The sequence below is a fragment of the Tachyglossus aculeatus genome, chromosome 19 (genome assembly GCF_015852505.1).
Source record: "Tachyglossus aculeatus isolate mTacAcu1 chromosome 19, mTacAcu1.pri, whole genome shotgun sequence".
Taxonomy (NCBI): Eukaryota; Metazoa; Chordata; class Mammalia; order Monotremata; family Tachyglossidae; genus Tachyglossus; species Tachyglossus aculeatus.
This window is the reverse complement of record NC_052084.1, coordinates 32,526,791-32,546,447: the sequence shown is the minus strand read 5'-3', so window position 1 is coordinate 32,546,447 and position 19,657 is coordinate 32,526,791. Positions and strand designations below refer to the sequence as shown.

The 19,657-nt window shown below is 39.9% G+C and overlaps 1 protein-coding gene across 2 annotated transcripts in view; it reads left to right on the top strand.

Annotated features, from left to right (window-relative positions):
* Positions 1-19,657, top strand: part of RNGTT (RNA guanylyltransferase and 5'-phosphatase) — a 249,998-nt gene that overhangs the window by 105,435 nt on the left and 124,906 nt on the right. The window contains exon 12 of one of the 2 annotated variants that reach the window (XM_038761117.1): positions 16,628-16,696. The exons of the other annotated variant lie outside the window; for it this stretch is intronic. Coding sequence (XP_038617045.1) covers positions 16,628-16,696 — 69 coding nt within the window. The remainder of the gene's footprint in view (positions 1-16,627; positions 16,697-19,657) is intronic. 2 annotated transcript variants of the gene reach the window in all.

Genomic DNA, 19,657 nt, shown 5'->3' with positions numbered 1-19,657 from the left:
GACAGGAAAAGCTGTTCAGGGAGGGAAAAGTCCCTAGTTTTCCTCATTTTCCCATTCCAATTTCACATGAAACTTACAGCCAATAAGTTTTGTTTTTTTAAAAATGTAACCGGGATCTTCCTGGCTGTTCATGTGTCTTTTCTTCTGGTTTAGCCTTTCTTGAAAGAAAGCCTTTCAGAGTTTGAGAGTAAATGGCCCATACCTCTATAATAAGAATTCATATGCAAGTAAAACCTGAATGCCTAGAGTGATACATTCACTGTAGGGAGAGGAAACCAAGGTATTATTGTAAAAATGACTTGCATTTGTAGAGCAAATGCTTATTATCTAAGGTACATTTGAAATTTTATATTAAATTGTTTTACCTGTGTTTAAAAACTGTCTGATAGCCTGCTTGTCCCAGGTTAAATAAACTTTTTCTTTTTAAACTTACCATTGTTGCTCCTCTCCATCCTGAGTCATTTTCATAACTTTTCACATTCTTCTTTCACACTAACCTAACTGGCCCTGAATAAGGAAGTGATTAGTCCCATGCATATGACTGACTGCCTCATAGTTCCTTTTCAGATATTAATTAGAATAGTAGATTTGTAAAAGCAATTATGACTTAGGGTAACATTCCATTTACTAACCTGAACAAAGATGGCATTTTCTACAAGGACATACCTGCTCTCATGGGTGGCAGGTTATTTTAGCACATTCCCTAAGCAAATGCCATAATAACAATTTTGTGGCTGTTTTAATATATATGTATATGTCTTTACCTCCCAGAGCCAAGGTATTTTGGAACTCCTTGGGGCTGCTCAGTGGGTTCAGATCTGCATGGGTTGAGCCTGCTCCAGTGGTTTCATCCCTGAGAGGACTTTAACGGGGGGAGCCATCCCAAAACAGATGAGTTTAGGCAGAGGCTATGGATTCTTACATATTTGAGGCGATCTCAGAAGGTACTGACTCTCTGAGCTCCTTAGGAATGCCCCCTCTCCCCCCAACCTCTGACCTTCCCATTCTTTGGAGCACCTCTGATGGGGGAAGACCTGGAACTGTAAGTCTTTTAGTATATGTGTCGGTCTTTCAGTCAAGCTGTGTAATACCTGAGCACAGCCAAATGGTTTAAGTGTTCAATGGAAAAACTCTAATTAGATACTTAGCATCTTCTTGGGGTTACCAAATGGTTTTATGACAGCCACACAACTATTGGTTCACCAACATATATTGCTGTTCTGGGTGTTCTGAGCATTTTCAGGCGCCCCCCCCAATTTTGACTATAATTTATATTAACTAATGTCTTCAAGAGCAGCTTTTAATACCAAATAGAGTAACTTGACAAGTTCAGTCATTTCTACCTGCTGAAAAGTTAGCTCTGGTGAGATAACACCACACCATGATTTTCAGAAACAGTAGAAGGGTGGGTGGGTTGGGAGTTTGGAATTGAGAAATGAAACCTTTCACCTCTAGGTCAGTAGTTCAAATCCTTTCTGGATAGGTAGAAATTGGAAAGTCATTACCATTTGACAGCTGTTTAGTAACCTATAGTTTGGGAAATAAATTGATGGTCGCAATCCAGTTCTGAGTGGGCAGGTGGTGTTCTCCTATTTGTCACCTATACCCTGATTATAAAGTGACCTTATGCACAAAGATGAATGGGCCAGGAGATAGATTGCTTTTAATGCTAGAAAAGGCCTCCTTAGTTCAGGGCTGAGCCACATTTGTGGGTCATTGTGCAAAATCCCATTTTGTTGGGTGTATCATGCAGACCTATGAAATATCATTGCTCACTCTACCTGCCTTCCATAAGAACTTAGTTTCCTACTTTGTTTTAATTTATAAAGCTATATGTAGCATTAAGATGGTAAGAATAAGAAAAAATCTTTATGGGAAATAAGTGGGAACTTTGGTATACTAACCTCCTTCTTAAAGACATGGGCCTCCTCTGTAAAGGCCAAAGGAGGTAAAACTTTCAGGAAAGATTCCTGAAGATATGGGCCTCCTCCCTAAAGGCCAAAGGAGATGAAACTTTGAAGAAAGGTACCTGAAGACATAGCCTTGAAAAAAAAATGGAAAATTTTGTTTTTATTAATTTTGTTAACTTTTTTTTAATCCACCAAAACATAAATGTGTTTAAGGCAATTAAGCAATATCTTGATTTGGTTTAGCTAGCCCTGAACGTCAGTATTTAATTACCTTCTTCAGGTCAAATCAGTACGTTTGTTCTTTTTTTTCCCCAGAATCTTGTAGGACAGAATTTAGTCACAATTCTTTTCAGTAAAACATTTTGACCAAATGGTGGCTCACATGGGACTCTATTCTACATTGCTCAGTAGACTGCTCTTCATAGAAGCCCTACATTTTTAGCTTTGGTAACTTGTGAAAAACATGTGTGTATTTGGCAGTTTCAGCTGCCATGCCAAACAGTGGCGAAAAGCTTGTATCGCTTCACACTTCCTCTGTAGATCTTAAATTAACTGGAACTGGTTTTCTGATCTAGTTATTACTGTCTTCAAGATTTAAATGTGTTTGATGCCACTGCTTTAAATGAACCATTTCCTCTTCAGGTTGAAGTTTGATTTTGAGTATTGATTACCTTTTGTTGCTTCATTTAATTTACTTTCTGGTTTTTTGGTACTGGGGCTATTCTCATTTCTGTCTTGTGCTTTAATACTTCTGCCAGATCTCCTCGTGGGAGTGAAAAGCGTGCTGTGATTCAAAATATTGCGTTTCTTTTTTACTTAATCAATAATCAGGATTCAAAGATAAACATGACACATTAAGAAGGACAAGGTTCTTAGGTGAAAATGCCAAGTTATTTTGCAAGCTATTTTGATATTTTGAGTCGGTAAATCAGGAATAGGTTGGGAGGAAATATCAGGTGAATGTTAGTTTTTCACATTTCTGAAAATAAAGCATATGCCAAGTTTCTCACAAGCATGTTAATTGTGTGTCTGTGCATAATTTCTCATTCCAAAGCTATATTAGCAGCATATGGTAGGTGGCATAACCCTGATCTTAGTATTAAGGCACTAGAAAATATTCAGCCTTGTAGAAAGCAAATCTCTGGTTAATTCAAAATAAAAAAGAAGAAACCTAGGGAGTAGCTCTTTTTCCACCCTACCTTTACTGTTGCTTATTCTGGCCACTGTTTATCTCATGCTGGTAATGAAATATGGTGAATCTGATCCTTGCCCACACACCTCCTTAGATGGAGGTTTTACCTCCAAGAGCCAGCCAGTTGTCACCATCCACTGGGGAAATTTCGGGGGCGGGAAGAGGAGAGCCTGGAAATAGACCAAAGATCCTCCCGCTTTGAGTGAAATACTGTAGAGATGGGGGCCTACAGAGTACGTCAGGTTGCCTCCAATATTTGCAGCCTTCTACTCTCATCCAAACCCTGCTTCTCTGAGAGCACGTTTCTCTCCTTCTCAGAAGCCTATCCTCAACAGACACACAAGCGATTAGTATAGGATGAAAAAGCTTATTTGCCCACTACCAAATTAACCAGGGTAATTCCCTCAGAAGAAGTAAACAGCTCAAGGAAAGAGGTTATTGATAATATGAAAAGGCAGGGGCTGAGAAGGCCGTGAGGAAAGTAACATGCAAATGGATTACGGATGGGAAAATGACCATTACAAATTTTGTATGTGTATGGTTTTTTTTTAAAACCCCCAGTGGGTGTTTTGGCTTTTTCAAAAGTCCTGGTGTTTTTCTTTTCTCAGGAGGTCAGTTTGCAATGCTTCCAGTACCTGCCTGTTAATCACTGACTTCTGTTATCTCATACAAGTTACAGCTTGTGTCATGTTATTTTGAAAAATAATTTCTTAAGTCATACTTTTAGCCAACTACATTTCCTGCTTCTAATAGCTCTCCTGTTAGAATGTAAGTTCCTCTTGGGCAGGGAACATGCCATTCTTTGTTTTGTCCATTCAAGGTTTTAGTATATCGCACCCAATGGACACTCAATAAGTACTTTACTACTGCTCATAATAGCTTGGAACCTTTATATTAGAGACAGTTATTTGGTAATGTAAGGGTTGTGTTCCTGAAGAACTGCACGTTAGGGAAAATGTGTCCATTCACCAACCAATGTTGCAAAATGCATGTGGCCAGCTCTTCTGATGCCACTTGACATTCTATCTAGACCAGTGTGTATAATCTGATTCTTTTGTCTTATTCCATCCAGAATACACAGTGAGAACATGCATTGTAGGAAGACTATTATAACTGTACAGGTATCAGTACATTTGAATTTTAATCAATAAACGTGTTCTCTTAGATGTGGTGGGCAGGAAGATTAAAGTTGGGTTTTGACATTCGTTTTATTAAGGGGCTTCCTGTATAAAAGAGAAGCAGCATGGCTTAGTGGAAAGGGCACGAGCCTGGGAATCAGAGGATGTGGGTTCTAATCCCGGCTCTGTGACCATGGACAAGTCACTTTACTTCTGGCCTTCAGTTCCCTCATCTGTAAAATGGGGATTAAGACTGTGAGCCTCATGTGGGACAACCTGATTACCTTGTATCTACCCCAGCACTTAGAACGGTTCTTGAAACACGGTAAGCGCTTTACAAATGCCATAATTATTAATTATTATTATTATAAAAGTAGTTTCTGGATTAAAGCTCACTCTCACTTCCTATATATTGGTGGAGTAAGTGACTGGTGGACTTTTCAAACTAATTTAAACATCCAGTCAATTCAGCAGAGGTTTTGTTTGGACTGTTGGCTATTCTCACGTGTAACAGATGGTCCTTGCTAATCAATCGCCAAGTGGTGGGGTAGTGCAGCATTACTAATAACCCATCACATGTTCAACTCGACCTGACATTAATCAAGTTTTGAATTCTACAAATGATTCATGGATAGTAATTAGTTTCCTGATCATATTAGTGGGCATCAGTAGCACATCGCTGCCATGGCTCTAGCTACTTTCGTTTTTATTCAGGACAAATCTCCTGCAGTAATTGGGTGTTTTCATGTTTTGTGCCAAAATGTCCTTTGTGATTTACTCGGCACAGGATTATTTTTGAAAATTTAAGAATAATTATTAATTCACTTTTATCTTAGAAAATATCCGCTTGGCGTGCAGAGTGTATCTATAGGAAAAGTTATTTGTGGTAGGACCTATATAATCAGACCTGAATGTTTTTTGCAGGGAGATGCGTGACTGATTCATGCACAGATCTTTCAAAATCGTAATCACCAAACAGTGATCACATATCTTTCGGTCCTTCAAGTTTGTACCTTCAAAGAGTCAAGCAATAGTCAAGCAGTCTCCTTTGTGAATTTGTTTGAAGAATGAACAAGTAGAGAGAAACTCTAACCAGGTGTATTTTGAGGCACAGCTTGCTTAAGTAGGTATCAAGTGGCCCCCAAAGCCTTGTTCTCTTATTGAGTCTTTGGAGTTTAGTACTTTAAAAGACAGTTGAATTGGCTACAGGAAAAAAACAACAGCCCTACATCCAATTAATACCGTGGCTAGAGTGTATTCTCTTTTCACTACCATGACTCCCCAAATGCAGACCATCTAGGCTGAAGCATATCTGTCATACCCTAAGTAATTTTTCCTAATATAGTGGGTCAAAACTTTTGAAATGCCTTGTCTTCGGAAGCGAGCATAGGTCTAGTCAGCTGAACAGTTAAGTGTCTCATCCAAGTTGCCTAAAGAATCAAAGCTGCTGTAAAAAGCTTTAGGATTGGTGTGCCAGGAGCCCGGGGCCTTCCAGGATGGTGGATGACAATTTTCCATTCTCCCCAAAGCAAGCTTCCACCCAGGCAGCCCTCCCTCATCTAAGTGGTATCAAAGGTGAACTTAAGCTGTGATAGAAATTCAGTTTGTGGTCTTTCTCCAAAAGTTTTCTTTGAATTCCTTGAGGCTGTAGATACTACACCAATAACAACAAAAAACATTTAAGTGAAAAAGTCATTTGCATCTCAGCCCTTTCTTATGTTTGGTTTCCAATGAAAACATATTTATTTCCTCATTTATCTCATCACTACTATTCAGGTTTGAGTTAAAAAATAACTACTTTAATACTTCATTCTCCATGATGAAAACTCAACTGTGGTTCCCTGGAACTTCAGTACAATTGAGCTCCAAAATCCATACAAATTTGTTTTACCAGAAGCAAAACATGCTTCATTCTGCACCCACAGCAAATAGAAATGATGTCACAGGGTAGGGGTGTGGTAAATTAATTGGAGTTGTTTTTGAAAAGTGGGACAGTAAGGTGCACATTACTTGTCTTAATAATGAAGTGAAAACTGTTATTTTCATACCTCAGACTTGTCCCAGAACTTAATCCATAGCATGTTTTTAGAAGCAATTTGTCTTTGGAAGCTTTCCATCGTATTTCACTAAAGTGGCCAAACTCATTGAAGGATTTTCACATTCCTTGTAACGTGAGCAGGTAAAGGTTTAATAATCTTTCTGATTGCTGTTGGTACCAATTTATCTTATGAATGCCATATCCATGATTCAATATAATTTCCCTTCTTGCTTTGGGTTAGTCACATCCAAAATGTCTTCAAGTAAAGCTATGTTTCTTCTTGCCAGGCAAATAAGCTGCTCTTCCCCAAGAAAAGAGGCGGGAACTCCCTCTTTTTCACACCTTTTATTGTTCCTAGTAAACAGGGAACTGAAATGAAGCACATTCAGCTAGCAGCCAAATGGAAGAAAAAACCCTGTTTTCTTTGAAAAAAGAAACAACTGTTTTTGCCCATTTAAAAAAGATTTTATTCTTTGAAAAGGAATAAAATTTGAAGCTTCATTTACTGGTAATGTGCTTATAGGCCTGAAGTGATGCAAGCTGCTGCTGAATGTCTCCTTGCTGTGCTGTGCCTGGAGGGTTTTAGGTTTGCAGGAAATGCACCGAATTTATATTCTGGATCAATTTATTTTAGTTCCTTGAGATCTTCATTCATTCATTCAATCATATTTATTGAGTGCTTACTGTGTGCAGAGCACTGTACTAAGCGCTTGGGAAGTACAAGTTGGCAACATAGTGAGATGGTCCCTACACAACAACGCGCTCACAGTCTAGAAAGGGGAGACAGACAACAAAACAAAACATGTGGACGGGTGTCAAGTCGTCAGAACAAAAAGACAAAGCAAAATGCACATCATTAACAAAATAAATAGAGTAGTAAATATGTACAAGTAAAATAAATAGAGTAATAAATCTGTACAAACATATATTCAGGTGTTGTGGGGAGGGGAAGGAGGTAGTGCGGGGAGGATGCTGTCTTGCCAAGAACCCACACCGATTGACGTAAGGCCCATTTATACGTATCAGTGATTTAGTGGTATTTTCTGATCTCTTCCTTAGCTTATACTCCAGTATACTTTAAGTTTAGGTTATTAGAAGAATAGCTGGCAATAGCTCTTTGTTATGGATATCTGGTAAATAGTCATCTCCTTCATCTATATATGTATATCAGATAGCTAAAAAAAACCCAGAGCAACTCCATTGCTTGCCTGTTCCTCTGCTTCAAAACAGACTCCTGATCATTGGCTTCAACTCTCAATTTACTTTGTACTCTCCCAAGTGCTAAGGGTAGTGCTTTGCACATAGTAAGCACTCAATAAAAACCTTCACTCTTCTCCCAGTACATCTCAATTGGGCACACTTGGTTCCTCTAAAGCCAGCCTTTTCACCATGCCTTGTTTTTTGCCTCTTGCTTCCGTCCTTTTTGATGGAACTCCATCCCTTTGCCCTTGTGGCTGGCCACTGCTGTCCCACTTGTCCAATTGGGTCATTTCCTCCAGGAGGTCCTCCCCATTTAATCTCTCATTTCCTCACCCAAATTAACCGCAGTTACTGCCTCTTAAGCAATTCCACACTGAGTACTCACCTCCCATTGCATGGTTAACACTTTATGTGCAGAGCTTTAAACTCTGTTGCTCATAAATCATCGATCAATCATGTTTGTTGAGCGTTTACCATGTACTAAGCCCTTTGGAGAGTACAGTGTAACAGTTAATACACCCATTCCCTACCCAGAACAACATAATCTTGTTCATAATCCCGTTTATCTCAACATATAACTTTAGCTTCATTGCTATATCATCCGAGTGCATACTGAATTCAGAGCCCTTGTCTTCATCTCTCAGGAGTGTGATGTGCAACAGCTTGGTCATTTGACTGTCACTTTGTGATAGAATGACTCTCTTGCTAGTGAAAGTTCGGAATATATCAGTCAACCCACTTCCCGGTGTCACAAACGCAGAGAAGTAGTAATATGAACATCCTTCAGCTCCCACAGTTGGACAGTGATATAATCAATAAGAAGCTTCCTCTTTGATCTTAGTAATTATGAATCGACACCATCACTGAGTTGGAATAAGCCACTGCTCCTTAATTTACTAATGATTTTTCTCCAAGTTTCAGTGTCATCACCCAAATGCGTACTGAAATCTTCCATGAAAATCAGTTTATCAGTTTTGTGCTATGACTTCATTCTTGTAGAATCTGATTTTCTCCTCATTGTTGTCAGTCACTGTGACATTATAGCTACTGACGATTGTAGCAGAACACTCCTGCTTTAAGGATAATAGGGGGTTATCAGACATTCACTAATGTCTCTGGGCAGATTTGGAAGGCTCCAGACAAGTGGTTGTCTGACCATGAAACCTGTGCTTGTGGACCTGAATTCAGAGGAGGGAAGAGTTCTCGAGAAACCATAGTATCTCTAGTACCTGTTTCCCAAAATATCATTGGGAAATTTCATGTTGCTTGTTACTGTGAAGACCATTTGTAATCTGGCCAGCCTTCATGCAACATATGCCGTTTTCCTTACTGGATACCTGCTATTTTCTTTTCCCGTCCAGTACACAAAATAAGACTGCTAGTTTTTTTCTTGATGATTGCTACATCTATTCAGTATGCTATATATAATTCATATTAATAGCGACCATGTTTTATTTTGTTGTTAAGAAATTGTTAAAGTAGTTATTCATATCTAAAATATGTAGCATAATTTGAAAAAAATTGTGCTCTCTGTAGTGTAGATGGCATCACGCATTCGTATTCATTTTATGTTAAAGTAATTCATTCCTTTTGCTAGGTGTATTACAGGAGTTATTAGATGTGGCAGTCCCATTATGCACCATTATTCTTTTGCTAGGGTACTGTTGGCTATCCAGATTTTATTTAGTGTGATTCATTTCTTAATTCAGTTGAAAATGAACATTTCTAACACAGAAAAACAACAAATAGTTATCTAACATTATTCTAAATGCTGCTTCCTAGCATAAACAATTTCTGTTATACTTAATGGTAAATGTTATTTGGTGATCATTTGTAAATTAAATGTGTCTGCTTAATCACTGGTATTGAGCACTATCTGTGCGCAGTGCTTATAGTATTTTATTTGCTTATAACAAGAGATTGGTTAAAATACCATTTTATATTTTATCGGTGAGCAATTGATATTTTTAAGCAAAATATTTGCCTTGTGGTGTATTCCCTCTAGAAACTAAGTTGAGTATACTTATTTAGAGACTTTTATAATACATGTGCTATGATCATCACATTTCGTAACTGTGTTTATATAGGTGATTCAGTGTTCTCTAATTCCCCAAACGTTGGTGACAATTTTTTGTCCTTTTAATCATGTTTGTCCATTGTCTTCTCACCCTTCTACACTCCTTCTTCCCCCCCGCCCCTCTCCTCTAATTTCCCTGGAGCCTTAGAGTAGGACAAGTCTTTTCCCTGACTCCTGCTTCTGGATTTTTTTTCCATTTCTTGCTCTTTCCCCTGCCCCAAGCACTGCATGGGATAAATAATGTGATTTGCATGTGCGTTGTCTGGCTCAAAGCTGGAATCTGAATCAAACTTATGCAGGGCCTCAGAGGGCTGCTTGCATCTCCAGAACTCAGGCTGAAGGTCTTGCTAATTTGGAGCACCCCTTTACTAGGGCTTTTCTTATTTGTAAACCTTTTGCAAACTTTGCGTCCCTGTTTTGGGATAGGGAGGAGCTGAATTTTCAAGGATTAAATGGTGTTGAAGCCTTAAATGGCTCAGTGAGCTTTTGCACTTGATACAGTATTGACTATTTCCTTCAGAATTCAGTATCACATAATCATCCATTCAAGGGTTTGAAGTGTACACCTGAAGCTCAAATCTCATAGTTATTCATATTATTGAGATATTTTGTCTCGAGGAATGATTAATTCTCACAGCCCACTGACTTTAGCAGATAGTAATAAAACATTCCCTACCAAAGAACAGGTCTACTATGTATTTGAAAATAGTAGGTGCAGAATATTTGCTATAGTGTTCAGTATAACTGGTCAACTTAATACAGGGAAATTCAGATCAACAAATGTCTTCTTAATCAGCTAATTAATGAGATGGAGCCCTGTGAAATAAAATTTGGCTGTATCAGAAAGGCTGTACAATAATTACCCTTGCAAAGTACAAGTATAATATTAAAGAATAAAGCAAAATGAGCCTATCAGCCCTCAACATGTTGTGTGTAGTTTTAATGAATGGTACTTGCATCTTTTCTAAATTTGCCCTGTTTCAGCACTACAACCCATTTGTTCCGATTTTACAGGACTAGCCTCCTTTATAATAATAATAATAATAATCATCATGGTATTTTTTAAGCCCTTATTATGTGACAGGACACTGTGTTCAGCACTAGGGTGGATCAAGTAAATTGGTTGGACACAGTCCGTGTCCCATCCGGAGCTCACAGTCTCAGTCCCCATTTTACAGATGAGGTAACTGAGGCATAGAGAAGTGAAGTGATTTGCCCAAGGTCACACAGCAGACAAGTGGTGGGGCCAGGATTAGAACCCATGACCTTCTGACGCCCAAGCCCATGCTCTATCCACTATGCCATGCTGTAGAGAAACAGAGTGGCTTAGTGGAAAGAGCACAGGCTTGGGAGTCAGAGAGAACGTGGATTCTAGTCCCGGCTCTGCCACTTGTCTGCTGTGTGATCTTGGGCAAGCCAGTTAACATTGCAGTGCCTCAGTTACCTCATCTGTAAAATGGGGATTAAGACTGTGAGCCCCACGTGGGACAACCTGATTACCTTGTATCTACCTGCTGTAGAGAAGCAGCGTGGCTCAATGGAAAGAGCATGGGCTTTGGAGTCAGAGGTCATGGGTTCAAATCCCAGCTCCGCCAATTGTCAGCTGTGTGACTTTGGGCAAGTCACTTAACTTCTCCGGGCCTCAGTTATCTCATCTGTAAAATGGGGATTAAGACTGTGAGCGCCCCTTGGGTCAACCTGAACACCTTGTAACCTCCCCAGCGCTTAGAACAGTGCTTTGCACATAGTAAGCACTTAATAAATGCCATTATTATTATTATTATTACCTCAGTGCTTAGAACAGTGCTTGGCACATAGTAAGTGCTTCTCAAATAACATTATTGTTATTATTCTCTTATGATGCCAATTCTGAGGTCATGGCTGCATGGGAGCTGTTAGGAAGTGGTGAAACGATTTTAAAAGCCCTGAAGGAGAAAGAAAGCTTGCGGGGAAAGTTTAAAGAGAGCGAGGAGGAATGGGAGAGGGTAAGGGCTCATGTACTGTAAGTACATAGCTACATATGTTTTTGTGTGGGGTGGAAGGGAGCTCCCACCCTTCCTACTGCATGTGTGGGAGGTTCTGAAGAGGGAAAAGGGGGAAGAAGGAGAGAGAAGAGAGGCTGAGTAAAAACCAGTGGAGTTCCCGAACTGGAAAACACCCTCAGTCTCATTCATCCCGCACAATGCTGTGGCTCTTGTGGCAAAAGCTGGAAGCCTCTCCTGTCAGAGCCCCCACCATTTTAGCCAAGTTAAAATTGGTCAGATTGGAGATACTGATCCGATTCCCCTATGTGTCCACTCTTTAATTAGTGGTATCTTTGAAATGCACAAAGTCATGTATTAGGCTTTGGGAAGAGCACAATGGGGCACTGATTCACACCTGATCTTTGGCCCATACCAAGTTCCCAATCCAGAGTGGGAGAGGAGAGATTCAGGGCAGAATGGAAATGCTCCAATCAACAATGATTCATTTCTGCTAGAAGGAAATCATTCTTGGGCTCCCCAGTGTTTTGGGCAAGACATCCATGTCCAAACCGCCTCAACATCGCCAACACTTGAAATATTGGGATAGAGGTTTATGTCTACTCCTGCAGGAGGGTAGGGCTTCTCTGCCAAGGTGGCAGGCAGGAGGGTGGGGCTGGCCTCCTCCTCCTCCTCATTCATTCAATCATATTTATTGAGCACTTACGATGTACAGAGCACTATACTAAGCGCTTGGAAAGTACAATTCAGCCATAAAGAGAGACAATCCCTGCCCACACTGGGTGTACAGTCGTCCACCCCCTGCTCTACTGACCCTGGTGGAGAGGAGGCTGTGGGTTGCATACTGCCTAGCAGCAGTCCTGTAATCGCTCATAGAAGCAGTTCCTGAGGCAGTAGAGATTGAATTGATTTTCATGGCCATCGTATTTGAAGATGGGTCTAATGACGGTTTCCAAGAAACTCAGCCTTTCTAGCATTCCCAGGAGGTGCTGATTGGTGGTCAGCCAGGAAGAAGACTGGGTTGAGGGCTTGAGGAGTGAGGGAAAGGGGATGAAACAGCTTTGGGAACAGTAGAATATCCTCAACCTCATCTCTCCCCTATGCAGCTAAAGAGATTAACAAACTAGCACCCTCCCACCCCCAGTTAAAACAAAAGACAAAACAAAAGCCTTGACTCAAGTTTCTAGCCTGTTTACCATTAAATCAATGATTCAGAAGATGCAATTAGGGCTGGTGCCTGGGAAATAGTTCCAGCTGATAGAACCTGCTGACATGACATTATCAGTTAAGGGATGTATGTTTGCCTGTCAGAGCTTTCACTGAAGCCAAGGAACAAAGATGCAAGCAGTCACCTTCTGAAGGGAGGCAGTACAGGTGACATGTTGGCATGTGCAGCCATTTCAGGAACTTTGGAGAGTAAATAGGATCATGATCATCAGTTTTGGTCATGAAAGACTCCATCTGCTGTTATCATTTTACATTTCTCCAAGTCATTGTTGAAAGTACTTTACAATCATTTCTGTTTTTCTTCACAATAACTCAGAGAGCTATGTTGATTTTTGCCATCCCCGTTTGACTGACGAGAGGATGATCTTGTTAGTCCTCAAGCAAATTGGTTTTTGCTTTTTCCCTTACCAATGAATCCTGTGGCCCATTATTTTGAATCTGGTCTCTGCCAAGCTATACCCGATGGTGCCTTTGACTTAAGCAGAAGCTGAGTGATTGATTAATCATTACTTCCAGGTTGGTGAATTTAATAGGGTATATTTGCATTTTGGCAGAAGACTTCTTTTGCCCAAATGATAGATGCTGTCTAATAAATGACCTGGTGCTGCTGTTTCAGATACTGCAGAAACTTCTTAGTGTCAGATCAAGATCCACTTATTTGAAGGTAGTCACAATAGTTTGACAGAATCATTTGAGGTCTAGCATCTTTTTTCTTTGTAAACTAAATCAGTTGTCTTTTAAAACTTGATTAGTCACTCCTGCTTTCTATGTTCCCTGGTTCCAGTATTAATGAGATCTCGCCAATGTTTTTCAAATAATTCTTTCAGAAATATTCAACCCAGGACACTCCAAATTGTCTTTCTCATAACTTTTAGCAGCTGGCACAAGTAATCTGCAGAAAAATGAATGTGATACACTTCACTATCTATATTAAAAAGGATCCTTCATTTTTAAAAATGCTGCTGCTGACAGTAAGTGCCTATCCGTTTGTGGCAATAGGGCTGACGACATGTGACCAACACACTCTGCTTCATTGTCTATATGTAAGCTCATCCTTGCTGAGACTGAACCAAGTGGTTCATGCTATACAAGGCTATCATCTTGGTCAGTATGTGAATGTAGACAACTCTCAGCTGGTCCAAGACATCAGTCACATGCCAGGCTCACCAGTCTGTTTAAAGCAGAAACAGGGCCTAGCCGAAATCTTAAATTTGTCCATGGAAACCTTCAAGCAAGAGCAACTCTCCAATGAAGGACATTATAAGTACAGGCCTACAAGTGTCAGTGTGTGTGTAGCAGTACATTAGTCGAAGTATAATTTCTTGCATATTATGAGGTTAAATCAGCAGTGAGTACCCATCTTCTGTGTGATTTTGCAATGTGGCTCTCCCACAGAACCCAGATATAGCTTCTTGAGCAATTTGACGGGGCCACACACAAGCCCGCCCTCCTTAGAATCAAATTCATTAAGTCATTCATTCAGTCATATTTATTGAGCACTTACTGTGGGCAATGCACCGTACTAAGCACTTGGATAGGATTGCCTATAATGGCATCCCATAATGTCATCATCTCCCCAACATTGACACAATGCTCATTAAAGTACAGCTTCACTGAAAGGATCATACAAGAAGAATAAATCATAGCAGCTGCTTTATGGTGAACAGAAGTCAAACATTTGGAAACAGAGATCACAACCAACAGTTTAAAGATTTAAAGGTGCACGGAGTTGTAGCTATGTATTGGAAGAAAACAGAAGACTACAGATGAGCTTGGCAAGCAGCACTGGAAGAGAGGCTACTGTTCTTGAGATCAATCAATCAATCAATCATATTTATTGAGCGCTTACTGTGTGCAGAGCACTGTACTAAGCACTTGGGAAGTACAAGTTGGCAACATATAGAAGCGGTCCCTACCCAACAGTGGGCTCACAGTCTAGAAGGGATATACGAGAAGATTGGGATACCAAGAGGCTGTCTCAGAAACAGGCAAATGCAGCAGCCCAGCAAGGAAGCATTTTTGTTTTTGCACAAACTATGGGAATGATTGTCGATCTCATATCTGTCTTTTCAGCCACATTTGTGGTTAGAATTTTCACTGATTTGATCCAAGCATTTGAATGCAGCAGAAATTCTCATCAGTGAGCACTCTAATGAGCTTAATTGTTATTGATATTATATGACTCACAAACAAAATATCATGAATTTTGCTTTACTAGAGATGATTTTCACATCTTCTTTCCATAATAGCATTTCTTGGGCACACCCCTTCCTTTCCTCTCGAATAGTCACCTTTCTGCTTCCAAAATTCTTCACCTGTCTTCGATTAATCAGTTAATGTTATTTATTTATTTGTTTATTTCTCATCACTAATCACTCCATCCCCAAACTTCCCCTCCTCAACTCTAAACCACACAACCCGGATCATCTTCTTAAAATGTTGGTCCACTCATGCCACCCCCAACTCCCCTCCTCAGAAACTCGATGGCTAAGCATTCCCCTCCATAGTAAGGAAAAAATTCGGACCATTGGTTTCAGAACTTTCCACCAACTCACCAAATCTATCCTTATTTATGTTCCTTCTTCATCTGCTTTTCCCTAGCTCTGCCTTTCTCCCAAGCCCATCTTTTCACTGTTGCTCACTCTCAACACTCATTCTCACCTCTCCTAAGTTCAGACTGTTGCTCATGCCCTTATCCCTCCCTGAAGTTCCTTTCTCCTGCCAATCTGCCCAGCTATTGCTCTCCACCCTTCCCCGTGTTTACTTCTACTAGATATATTTTGGTGGGTTAAAGCAGCCTAGTTTCTCATATTGAGCTTAAGTGTTTTTCACTGAAGAGCGTCAGAAATTAAACAAGACTGCAAGAGCCTGGATTTTGCTTAAATCTGCTAAACATTCACCTGTGAAAGGGCTTTACCCCTGGTTTTAGGTCTTAGTCACGGGAGAAGTACAAGGATCTTAGAAAAACTGGGTAAGGTCTTTTAGCTCCTTCAGTACAGTGGACACCATTTCTCTTTTGAATAGCTCCAAAACCATTTAATCAATGTCATAATAATTAGCATACCTGTCCACTTTGTTGACCAGTAAAGTCTAGATAATGATTCAGCCTCCAACACTGAATAAGTGATCTACTTTCTCCATTTATGTGCCTTTTTGTTTGGGTGATAGGTCAGAATTGGTCTGTGTAAATATATTCTCTGCTCTGGGTCTCTTTGTTCCTGTCAGTCTGACTCTCTGTTCTATTATACCTTATGAACAATGCGGCTAGAGCATGCCATTACCTCTTTTATGGTATTTGTTCAGTACCTTAACTACTACCTCGATTTTAATTGGACACCTTTAGAGTTGCATTAGATCCTATTAGATCATTCGGCTATCAATTAGTTCACTGGTACCTGGTTTCCAAAAGAGACCTATTTCCACAAAAAATGTAGATTCGGTGGGGAAGAAAAGCAGCCATAAGGAGATGCTGAATTTTATTTGGTTAACAGTCAAAATAATGCTATCTTGTTTGAAACAGTGCTTCTTGACATGGTCAGTCTACCACTATGTTTCTTATCAGTTACCCCTTAATAATGAGAAGAAGTGTGTCTGAGTGGTTAGAGCATGAACCTGGGAATCAGAAGGACCTGGGTTCTAATCCCTGTTCCAGCACTTGTCTGCCATATGGTGTTGGGCAAGTCACTTAACTTTTCTATGCTTCAGTTACCGCCCCTGTAAAGTGGGGATTAAGTCTGTGAGCCCTGTGTGGGACGTGGACTGTGTCTGACCTGATTACCTTTTATCTACCCCAATGCCTAGCACAAAGTAAGTGCTTAACAAATGCCATAAAAATGTGATATTGCTAAATAGAATTCTTAAAGGAAAACTATTTGTTTTACAGCTTCTTGAAGGAAGTTTTGCTAGAGAAGTCAGTCACGAAGTGGACGGACTTATTTTTCAACCTGTCGGAGTAAGTTCATACATATATACGTATATACATATATATATGCACACATATATATTCCTACATAAGGTTTTTTTTTAAGAAACAATAATTTTAAATATCAGGTTTAGGGGTGAAAACTCCTAATTGCATTTTGTGATTTATGCTGCCAGTGTCATTGTGGTAGTCATCCATTTCCTTGGATATACTTGGCTGTTCATGAAATGCAAATACAAATGATACTACTTTGTAATGAATAGTGACTCATATTTAAATAGTAATAATCACCTCAAGTTTAGCTGCAACCATTTAAAGTAAATTGTTTTCCAAAGTCTTAAGATTTTTGGTGTATTTATTTAGTAATCGAATGAAGGGCTAAAAGTTGACAGTTATTAGTAAATAATCCTGGAAATGAGTTTCCTTGAAGACTGACCCTTAAAGGGTAGGCATTGCTTGAAAGAGTATCATGAAAGCCACAGTAAAATGATAGAATTAGAGTGACTTATGTTCTGTGTTTTACAGTGAAGGATAAGGGGTGAATATCCCAGTTAACCATCCCTTGTTGCCCTTTCCCCAATCTCTGCTTCGGGGGCTTCTGCTCAGAACAGCTCTGTCCAAGTCCCAGTTGGTTGGGGTATTGGAGGAGGGGGAAAGGTGTCTCCTGGCACCCAAAACTATAGTAACTGTGGCCTGGGGCTGAACCCTGTAGTTTTACCTAGGTCCCTCCAGACTCATCCCTTCTACTGGTTTTGTCCCCTGGTGAACTAGGCCCAAGTAGATGGACGAGAAAGCAGTCTAAACAACCATCTGTGCTCTCTTTTGTTTTGGTTTTTGCCAGAGTCAGGCCAAAAGTAATACATTTAAATACATATTTACTCTTTTGTTGCTTTTGCAATGCCAGATTTAGAGCTGTGCGCTCAGTCCCTTGGCTGAGTCCTGTAAAATGATGGTTCATTTGGATTTTCTGTTTTGAAATTAGGGTTTGGGTAGTCTGGGCCTCAAAATTTCCAATCTTAGCAAACTGGGACTGAGAAGACATGGGCCAGGCCACTTTGGGCCCTAAACAGTTTGGCCCATACCTGGTCTCTTTGGTCACCCTCTTTATTTTCTTATGGATCCCAGGGAGCCTTGATTGGATCTGGGGTGGCCCTGTATGGAGATAAAGGTGCACCTCAGCAGTTAAGGTCAAGTATTCGGAGGCATTTTCTTCATGATGTGTGGTTGCCTGCAAAAGCAGGCTATCTAGACTGTGGCTTATTCAAGGGCTTTCAAATGCACAATTTTCAGTGTCTTTTATTTGAGGTAAATTTTAGTTTTGTAATTGAAGTTTTGGGATCTTTAGTGAGAAAAATTAATTAGAAATATGAATCAATATAGAAGTATTCAGGTAAGGTGCACCTGACAGAGTCATGTATACTCAACTGTTTTTGAATGTAGTAGGAAAAAGACTAATCTGAACATCAGTAATTTAACTTCTGCCTTGTTAGTCATGATCTGCTTGCTAAATTGGTTCATTAATTCATGATGGGATATCTCTTTTTAGATAATAATAATAATGATGGCATTTATTAAGCGCTTACTGTGTGCAAAGCACTGTTCTAAGTGCTGGGGAGGTTACAAGGTGATCAGGTTGTCCCACAGGGGGGCGGGGCTCACAGTCTTAATCCCCATTTTGCAGATGAGGTAATTGAGGCCCAGAGAAGTTAAGTGACTTGCTCAAAGTCACCCAGCTGACAAGTGGTGGAGCTGGGATTTGAACCCATGATCTCTGACTCCAAAGCCCATGCTCTTTCCACTGAGCCACGCTGCTTCTCTAGATATAGCACTGTATCATATACAGTTAGAACGGTATCAGAGCCTTATTGAAGGAACATCTCCTCTAAGAGGCCTTCCCTGACTAACTAAGCCCTCCTTTCATTCATTCATTCAGTCGCATTTATTGAGCACTTACTGTGTGCAGAGCACTGTACTAAGCGCTTGGAAAGTACAAGTCGGCAACATATAGAGACGGTCCCTACCCAGCAATGGGCTCACAGTGTAGACAACAAAACAAAGCATGTAGACAGGTGTCTTCTTCCATTCCCTTCTGCATTGCCCTGACTTGCTTCCTTTATTCATCCCCACTCCCCAGCCTTAGAGCACCTATGTACATACCTGTAATTTATTTATATTAATGTCTGTCTCCCACTCTAGATTGTAATCTCATTATGGGCAGGGAAATGTGTCTGTTCATGTTATATTGTACTCCTCCAAGTGCTTAGTATAGTGCTCTGCACAGAGTAATAATAATAATAAATAATAATGGCATTTATTAAGCACTTACTATGTGCAAAGCACTGTTCTAAGTGCTGGGGGGATACAGGGTGATCAGGTTGTCCCACGTGGGGCTCACAGTATTAATTCCCATTTTACAGATGAGGTAGCTGAGTAAGTGTGGAAGTTCATCCTCTCTCCTTTTTCCATGGCACATATGTATATACGTGTAATCTATCTATCATCTGTCTGTCTTTCTACCTGTATTAATGTCTGTCTCCCCCTCAAGACTGTGAGCTCACTTTGGGCAGGGAGTGTGATGCTATACTGTAGTCTCCCAAGTGCTTAGTACAGTGCTTTGCATGCAGTAAGTGCTCAATCAATATTATTATTAGTAGTAGTAATAATAATAAGTGTTCAATAAATATGATTGACTGAAGAATGTGGAAAAATTGGCTTCCAAAATAATGTTAGGTATTTTCATGACCTGTTTATTGAGTTTTAATGATGGGGAAAAAGGTTCCTTTTCAAGATGGAATTATTTAAGAAATCAGGCAAATTATGAAAGGGCACAATATAGTGGAGGGAATAGTGAATTTAGTAAGATTTCAAATTGTAATTTTTGATGATTGTATCTTTGAAATGTCTCTGGACAAATACAGTCATCTCAGTTATCCAGAGGCTGATTAGCCAGTTTTTAAAAAATTATTCCTGTCTTACTTTCTGCCTTCTTTC